Genomic DNA, 10,098 nt, shown 5'->3' with positions numbered 1-10,098 from the left:
ATTTTGTCAGAATCGCCAATGTGAACTGTAATATATTGGGTTTGTGTAGGTGACCACCCAAAGTGTTTAGAGCTAAAGTGGGTCATGTTGTAAAAGGCTTTCATGAATTTTTTTTTTTAAAACAGTGAATTGGGTTATTTTAATTTGCTCTTTTGGTAAAATAATTGAAGAAATCTGGCTCTGAATTTATAAAGGAAAACAATCACCAACCACTTGCGTGTACTCCACCACATGTACAGCACTCACCCATGTCCTTTATATGAAATGACATCAAATTTTTCTCACTTCATTCTGTCTATTGGTTCCACTTGAGTATTCTTCTCTCTCTTTCTCTGTAGCTCTCTGATATATTTTTCTCCATGGAGTTAGGAAGTATATTACAGTTCCTTGAGAACAAGTCCATTTTAATCACTGGTGCTACTGGCTTTCTAGCTAAGAGTACACTCCTAACTCTCTCTCTCTCTCTGATTGTGTTAGTGTAACGATGATTTTAGTGATAAATTTTCTTGTATGGATGCAGTTCTTGTGGAGAAGGTACTGAGGGTTCAACCAAACTTGAAGAAGCTCTATCTTCTTCTAAGAGCTAAGGATGCTAAGTCAGCCACACATCGGTTAAATAATGAGGTATATACATGGTTATATATGGTATATAGCTTCCACTAAGTACAAGAGAGTAGCACTTATTTCGAACATTCCCTGCCATTTCTTGTATTTTCTGCTTCAAGTGTGGCAGGAATGGACATATATATTATAAGCAACTTATTATCTTTTTTAAGCAACATCTGCATACTAATATTTGAAGATCTTACAAGGCAAGAGATAAAAATTGGTAAGAGTAAAATATGTTAAGGTTGCTTTGTTAAACTTAAACAACTATTGCTCCATTCCCTTTCACTATTTGGCAGTTTTAAATTAATGGCTATACTAATATTGACTAGTGATCACAATATTGTTGCAATTTTTTAAAAAAAAAAAAAAAAAAAAAGATCATAGGGAAGGACTTGTTCAGAGTGCTAAAGGAAAAGTTGGGCACAAATCTAAATTCCTTTGTCTCTGAAAAAATAACTGTGGTGCCTGGGGACATCTCTCTTGAAGACTTGGGCTTGAAGGATTCCATTTTGAGGGAAGAGATATTGAACCAAGTTGATGTCATTGTTAATTTAGCTGCCACTACCAACTTTGATGAAAGGTAATCAGTGAGTACCAAGTTAATTACAACTCCCTGGTTTAGCTACTTAACTGAAATACTAATATATACATTTTTTTTTTTAATGTCACCCAGATATGATGTTGCATTGGGGCTCAATACATTTGGAGCTAAGTATGTTTTGAACTTCGCAAAAAAATGTGTTCGTCTAAAGGTGCTTATCCATGTATCCACAGGTCAGTAAAGTTCCTTTCCACTTTTACTATTACTACTATTATTTTGTATTGGGGGACAAAATTAAGATATATGGGCGGTTTAGTACATGTATTTAAACACATATTTTCAATTTTTAAATAATATTACATGTATTTTTATACACTTTTTTCCTCACATATATTTCTAAAAAATACAAATGACCTTACTAGAACCACGTTACCAAACTACTCATAATTTCTTAATCAAGTGTTGCGTCTTAGATTTTCTTTTGGAATATCAAGGTGATAAGGTCAAATGCTTCAATTTTTTACTTTTGTTAAAGTCAAATTAGCATTAACATTCCCTAAAAATCAATTTTTACTTATACTATTAGAACCTGCTTATTTATTACTAGTGTCTCTTCAGCCTATGTATCAGGAGAAAGAGGAGGACTAATTCTAGAGAGCCCATATGGCATGAGTGAAACACTTAATGGGACCCTTGGATTAGACATTGAAACAGAGAAAGGACTGGCTGAGGAAAAAGTGAATGACTTACGAGCCAAGGGAGCTACAGAAGAAGAAATTACGTTGGCCATGAAGGATTTTGGTCTTGAAAGGTTTGTCATCTAACTATAATATTCCCTTAAATCTTAAATGTTTATTCAACCAATTTGGTGCTATCTATGCCTGCATTGAATTTAAATTATTTAAGTATTATCCTTGTGATTCAACCATCTCTCATATAGCTAGGGGTACATACGAAACTAAAGTAACTAAGTTTGAAAATATTATTTTCCTTTAATACTAAACTAGGATTACGCAAACATTTAAAATAATTTTGGGATAAGAATAAGATAGCTATGAAGAAGACTATAAGTTATTAAGTGACACAATTTGTCATCAATAGATTGAGATCAAGTGCAATAGCTATCAAGGGTTGAGACTGAGAGTTGAAAAAGCAACCTTCAATTTTGGTTATTAAGGGGGGTCCATTTAGATAAAACTTATTACTGAAAACTGAAAATACTGTAGCAAAATAATTTTTAAATGTGTGAATAGCATCTGGAACCCATTTTTAATATATTTTTTCTAACTAAAGTGTGTGTGGGTCCCATGAACAGTGTGTGAACAGTGCACTTTGTCTCCTACACAGTGAATCCATGTGTGCGGTTACTGTTTACGGGTACAGTACACGGTTACACTGTTCACAGAAAAATAGTTAAAAGTTGCGGCTTGAAAAAAAAAAAAGAGAAGAAAATGTGCGGAAGCAAAACGCAGACGTGTATCCAAACATATACTAAATAAAAAAAGTGAAGAAAAAGTTAAAGTTAAAAATAAAAATTGGTAAAAATGTTTGTGTGTGGGGAGGGGTGAATTGCACCGGGTGCAGTAGCAGTGTTTGCGTGTTTACTTAAATGATTTCTTTATATTGTTTTTAGGGTTTTATAAACATACTAGTGTTTGTGTGTTTTTTAGATGATTTATTTATTTTGTTTTTAGGGTTTTATTAATGTGTATTTTAGAGTATACAGTAGAAAATTATTTTAAGAATTCTTTTTTTATAAAAAATGTTTAATTTTCTTGCCAGTTTTTTTTTATTTTAAATTTTGATAAAATTCATTAACCGGCCGGACCCTCATTTTTATTACTTTCAGTTTGTTGTGTACTGAAGTTGTTGGAACAAATAAATCCCAATAGAAGTATATTTCTCTATATAAAATTTTATTTTGGGGGTAAAATTACGTCTATATAAGGAGGAGATGGTATAAGGTGTTTTGGATGATGCATCTTCACTCACATGAAAGTGGACCCTATAAATATGAGACCTACTTTCATATAAGCGGAAGAATGCACATATCTGAAATATATTGTATTTTCTCTTATACAAGGTCCAGTTCATATTAAGAGTTAAGACTCCTAATTTATGGGGCACCAATCTAGACAAAATTTTCTGACTTCAACGTACTTGTGTCCTTAAATGAAACAAAGCGAAAGCAACTAATAACGAAGTAATTAAGAACTTATTGGGGCCATCTTTCACACATTTAAACCCTGAATTGACTCCCCCACCCAACACAAACTACCCCGCTAGCATCAATTATATATGTAAAAAAATGATGATATTTTATTTTCCTTATTCCAAGTCTCAGTAGCAGAGTAGTACCAAGGCAAAAAGGCAATAGTAGATAGGTTAGGTTTGGCTTTCAATATATCACGACAAAGAATTAATTAAAACTTTAGGAGGTTAGCTGAAATTTATTTGATGGTCATCATAAATATCTTTGCCCTTATAAAATAACGAGAACAATATTTTAAGATCAGACCAAAACATTTCGCGTTTTCTTATCTAATGCATTGCTGCTATGTTTCCAAATATTCAAAGTTGTTTAATATTATTTCTAAAAAAAAAAAAATCGTTTTACATTTTCCCATAAAAAAAATACCATTTATATTTTTTTGTTTAATATTTTGACATGTATCTTAGAAATGCATATATATCCAACCCATCCCCAAGTGCCAGGCGGCCGAAATAAGAATTTTATTAGATCAAAAAGAATGGTGCAGAATATGTCAGTAAGTCTAAGAAGTAAGAACAATAATGACCCTCTTTTTTTTTTATACAAGATAATGACCCTCTTTTTATAATCGTTAAAGTGGTAGCTTGGGATTAGTACATAATAATTTATAAAAATAAAAGTAATATTAGATGATCTCTAATTATAATTTATTACCTCAAATATTATAAAAAAATTTATAAAATTTATTGCGCAAGTAACATGGCGAAAAATATCTTAGCCCGGTGATTCTAGCCACTCTAACATGGGCCCACTTATCTTGTTCATAATACAAGACAAAAATTGGAGTCCATGTGCTATTTAAATTAGATAATGCTATGTTTTAAGGTTTAGCCTTTGTTTGGATTTTGTTTCTCTTTTCAATAAAAGTCTTCTTTCCCATAAAAAAAATATTAGTATATGTTAAGGTTTGCGAGATGAGATATCCAATATTCATTTATTCATTCATAAATATGTCATGTTCGTTGAGGATATCATTTCAAAAAAAAAAAAAAAATGTTCGTTGAGGATATAGTGCATTTATGATTCAAGCATTATTGCGGGTCTCGATGTGCCTCACGCAACTGCTACAATGAATTATTATGACACAACATTAAGTTCCTACTCTTGTCTCAAAAAAAAAAAAAAAAAGAAGTTCCTACTCAAATGATTTTATATTATTAATTATTATTGTTTGGACCAGATCTCTCAAATCTCATCGAACGTAAGGGGTACTAGGCACAGATGCCCATAAAAAAATTGTTAGGAATAGACAAATTCCAAACAGTCGATTCATACAATCTTTAAAGGCAGGTCAATCCAAATCTAAACATCACTGTAGTAGGTCAAGTTGGCCAATTAGAAAATTAAATGGGTTATAACTTTTTTAAAAAAACCTTTACACTAATTCTGAATATTTTATAATAGAAAATATAAACTTTGAACCAGTTTGTATTTTTCAATTTTATCGTCTCAAACCCTTATGCAAATAATAATAATAATAATAATAATAATAATAATAATAATAAAACCCGTTTCCTTATCATTGATATTTTAACAATGATAATTTTTGTGATTTAAAGATATTTAATTGTCATGGATGCTGGACATTTTTCATATATATATATATATATTTGTTAATTAATATTTAATTTTTTATTGTTGTTCAGATGTTGCACGCTTAGCACCTTACATATTATTTAATTAGTTAAACAATTGAAAAAAAAAATCATTAGAATGAGCCGAATATGACCATGGTCAAGTGGGAGTTCAAGAAAAATAAATATCCATTTAAATCCAGATAGAAAAGGGTTACAGCGGTAGTTACATAGATAAGTACTATATTGTAATTAACTGAAAAAAAAAAAAAAACTTACACCTTGCAATGTCTGTTTTTTGTTTTTTGGTTTTTGAATACCCATTGCTGTGTGTTGGTGCTAGGTAGAAGCATTGAATATGATTTTATGAGGTCCATGTGATACCTTTACGCTTTGGTATTAAGCTGTCATACTTTTGCCTTCTTGTCATGTTACTTTAATACAAGAATAATGTTTGTGCCACATAAAATGGCACAATTTGTGTCATATAATTCGTTCACATGGCGAGTTGTGAGTGATAGAGAGGTGATGGTGGGCTCATGTGAGGTCACTTCTCTATCTCTCTAGCACGGCTCTTAATGCGAAGCAACATTTTCAATGAGTGTGTATATATAGTTGACACTTGGCACAATAGCAACTACTTAATTAATCATAAGCAACTAATAAACTCAAGAAGCATTTTCAAGAAGGGAATGGCTATACGTGTCTAAGATCCAATGTGTCTAATGATAACTGCCACTGGACACAAGCATTAAAGTGGGGGTACAACACCCTTTCAAGGATTATTCATTTGCGGCACAATAATTAAATTGAGGGTACAACACTGTTTTAAAGACCCTAAATTTTCTCGTGTTGGATTTGACTGAGAGGTTTTGGTGCTCTTTTATTGGAACATTTATGATTCTACCTAATCGATTGGCACCATCCATCAGTCTTTATCTCGTACGTGCTCATAATAATTATAGGAATATCAATCCCTTTGAATGTTGCTGCAGTAGATGGCCAAACTTCAGATTCATCAAAAAAAAAAAAAAAAAAAAAAAAAGAAGGCCAAACTTCAGTCATACAAAAGTTACTGTTAGGTAAAAAAAAAATTACAATGTGATGATATGATGAATGTCAACAAATCGGTATGGGTTGGATTTGTGCTCAATCAAGACTTAAACTGATCATGTTAAGTGGGAAAGAGCAGAACCTGTGGGGTTTGTTCTATAACATCGTTCCTCAAATTTTAGCCAAATGCTTGTGAGGCATATATTTATATAAAATTATTTATTTTATGTTTTAGGCAAAGTAAAGCAAAAGTACTACTCTTAGATGTTGTCCATAAATTAGGATTGTAATTATATTTCTGAAGCACACAATAATTTTCTCATAAATTGATGTTATTGTGATTTCGAATTGACTTAATCTCCACTTGAAACCCAAATTATTCTTTCTTGGAGTTAAATTAATGAATTAAAAAAAAAATATTTCTAACAAATAATGCATTCAACTATGGGCAATGAATTCTAATAGCCTTACCTACCTTCGTCCAAATATTTTATCAGGGCAAGGATGTACGGATGGCCAAATACTTATGTATTCACAAAAGCAATGGGAGAGATGCTTATAGGGCATCTAAAAGAAAATGAATCTGTGGTTATCTTACGTCCTACCATTGTTACCAGTACTTTCAAAGAACCTTTCCCCGGTTGGGTTGAAGGGATAAGGTGAGAACACAAAATCTTTCTTGATTACATTTGTGCAATGACAATTGACCCTTGTTCTGAATAATAATTTACTATAATTTTATTTTTCTATAGCATTAATTTCTTGTTTGGTTATGGAGAAAATGAGGGAAAGTATGTGATGAAAAGTTTGAGTTATATTGCAATTTTAATTTGTAATTACATTTTGATGTTACAGGACTATTGACAGTCTAGCAGTTGGTTATGGTAAGGGAAAACTAACTTTCTTTCTTGGTGATCTTCAGGCAGCCCTTGATTTGGTGAGTTGATTAAGTCAATCATAACTCATTAATTATTATTTATTTACATATTATAATTTCTAAGCATTAAAGATAAAGTGGAGACATGCTTTGAATTTGGAACTCAAAATCATTTGACATGATACCATAATAAATTATTAATTTTAATTGTTCAAAAAGCTCAAATGGCTAAGAAGCTATGAATTTAATCATTGACCGTAATGTTTTTAAACATGAGGTTGAATGGGTATAAAGTTTGAACTCAAGATCAGCTTTAATACCCTATCTCATTTGATAATTTAAAAATCTCACATGTTCAGTGTAGGGAAGTCAATATTGTACCGGTACTGTCTGTACATAAGAAATATTTTATACTAGTCATTAAACTGGTATTAATAGTTTTCTAAAATGTATAAGAAAAAATACCGGGTTATACTGGTCTGTAGCGGTTGTACTAGACGTATTTAAGATATTTTGACCGGTTTTGCCGCTTGGCAAGTATTGTAAATTTTTTATTTTTTAAATTGTTAAATTTGTGATTTTTTATATATAAAAAATATGTTATTTAGTCTAATATATTAGTTCATGTACTTAAGCTAATATTTAGGCTTATAAAATATGTGGATTTAAAAATTTATGTTAATAAATACTATAAAGATGAATACATTCATACTTACATAAAATACATACAAACATATATATATATATATATAAAAGTAATCCCTAAATGGTACACGGATATTAACTAGTACCGAAACATTTTGTTTCTCTAGTCAAATTGAAATGACATTCGATATAAGATTGACTCCCTTGGTTTAGTTATTTTGGGTCTATATGTGACCAAGAGTGTTAGAATATTATAATTAGATGAAATTTTTTCTAAAATTTTAAATTGTTAGAAAAATGTGATGAATCTGGTCATTTAGTTTACTATTAATTAAATGATATGTAAATAAAAATGCAGATACCCGCAGACTTTGTGGTGAATTCTATAATAGTGGCAATGGTAGCTCATGCAAATCAACCCTCTGATGTGATTTACCAAGTGGGTTCTTCAGCAAGCAATCCTATGAGAAACGTGGATCTTCAAGATTTCGGCTATCGTTACTTCTCCCAAAAACCATGGATTAATAAGGATGGGAAACCTGTCAAGGTTACCAAGGCTTTGGTGTTAGGCGACATGGCCAGCTTCGAAAGATACATGGCCTTTCGTTATTTGCTTCTATTGAAGGTTTGTTCTTAATTTGGCCAATGCATATATATGATATGCTTCGTGAATAAAAATGAGTGATCATAGGTGCATTACTAACTTTTCCATTATTTTTTGGGTACAAATTAGTGTGATAATCTATGGTGCTGCCGAGTATGATATATGTGATACTCACCGATTTGAATCCATCTAGAACAAAGTTATAATACACACGTTACATTTAACAATTATTAATGTGTAAAAAAAAAAAAAAAACTAAATATAACATGTAAACTCTAGTAAATTAAATTTAATTGTTTACAGAGAAACCTTTGTAAAGAAAAAAAAATTATTGCATGAGGAATAAATTTTATAACTTTCGAAATGTAATGCTATTATATTTTGTATTTTTTATTTTTATTTTTAATCTTTGGTTTTGCCTTCTTATTTACTTTTTTTTAGTTATATCTTTTGAACCCCTAAAAAAGTATATATATAATATTTTCTGTTTTCCTATTGAAGTTTGCCACATAAAAAGACAATAGTCAATTAATTATGCTATAAAATATATCAAGAAAAAAAATTCAACAGCGAATCCAACAAAGGCAAAATATAGTAATAAAAAAAAAAGGAAGTTTGTAATTGTAATAGTCCAATCATTTTTCAATAAAAATATAAGAGTATGGTCGCTGGGTGTGACCAAGAGGGGTGCATGTTATCTATCATCGATTGCCATGTCAAATGTTCTTGCTTCATTTTCCATTGTCAACCATAGCATTATGGTATTTTACTCAGCACCATGCATCTTCTGAACTCAAAATGCCCTCAGTTCTGCTAGCTCTTATCTTTATTTCAATTGATTTTTTTTTTCTTCTTCTTATTTTACAGGGACTGGAAGTGGTGAATGTAGCGCTTTGCAAGTATTTTCAGGGCAAGTATCTTGATCTCAGAAGAAAGATCAACTTTGTGATGCGATTGGTGGAACTGTACAAGCCTTACTTATTTTTCGGGGGCATGTATGTGTATGATTTTACTTTGGTTCTTGTATTTGCTAAGTTAACCTTAACCATTTTTTTTCTTCTTCAATATATGTTAATATAAGCCTACTTTTGCATATAGCTTTGATGACATGAACACAGAGAGGCTGCGAATGGCATTAAGAGAAAGTGGTGCAGAGGCAGATTTGTTTTGCTTCGATCCCAAATGCATCAAATGGGACGAGTACTTTCTGAATATCCATTTACCTGGTATCGTAAAATATGTTTTTAAGTGATACCCACAGGTGGATTATAGTATTGTGTTTCCAGAGTTTGTACTACTTTTTATAAAATTTGTGTTCCTCTAGAGTAACTTACATAGAAATATCTGTTCAACGCAGTATATTATTGCTGCAAATATATTTGAGAACTTTGGCAAGTGTATTAATTATGATATGTTCTAGTGTTGTACTATGTAATGGATTTCTATTACCAATATGATAATGAATTTTATATATCTATATATTACTAAAAGTTGAAGCATAGTATTTAACATTGCTACGCTCACATTGAGTCACGTCAGCAACCATGTCATTCCCATAATTTTTCCTAAATTTATTTTACAATTTTAAAATAGTTTTTCTCAATTTTAAAATACTAATAAAACTAAAATTATTTCTAACCTATTTCCACCATAAAGCCCACTTCTTTTAAATTTAATTCCACCAGCCCACTTCTTCTAAATTTAATTCTAACTTAAAGCCCAAACCCAAGCCTTCTAAATTGAAAACCCTTAGAAACCTATGGTTACAACCTTTTGATTTCCTTCCCTTTTGTTTATCACGTGTTCCTTCTCTTTCTCACATTCTAACGGCAGAATCCTCATGCCCCTTTTGTTTCTCATGCGTCCCTTCCCCTTCCCCACCTTCTAACAACAACCTCTTTGTCTATTTTACTCATTCCCTCA

General features: G+C 31.1%; 1 protein-coding gene across 1 annotated transcript; it reads left to right on the top strand.

Moving 5' to 3' along the window:
* The first annotated feature begins 278 nt into the window (after positions 1-278).
* LOC142607883 (fatty acyl-CoA reductase 3-like) lies at positions 279-9,665 on the top strand. The gene is made up of 10 exons (XM_075779542.1): positions 279-438; positions 521-624; positions 987-1,189; positions 1,283-1,383; positions 1,769-1,961; positions 6,547-6,708; positions 6,905-6,986; positions 7,930-8,196; positions 9,043-9,170; positions 9,274-9,665. Exons 1-10 carry the CDS (start codon positions 360-362, stop codon positions 9,425-9,427), a joined length of 1,473 nt encoding a protein of 490 aa, XP_075635657.1. The 5' UTR covers positions 279-359; the 3' UTR covers positions 9,428-9,665.
* The last annotated feature ends 433 nt before the right edge of the window (positions 9,666-10,098 follow it).

This window comes from Castanea sativa, chromosome 8 (genome assembly GCF_040712315.1).
Source record: "Castanea sativa cultivar Marrone di Chiusa Pesio chromosome 8, ASM4071231v1".
Taxonomy (NCBI): domain Eukaryota; kingdom Viridiplantae; phylum Streptophyta; class Magnoliopsida; order Fagales; family Fagaceae; genus Castanea; species Castanea sativa.
This window is presented reverse-complemented; position numbering and strand designations above follow the sequence as displayed.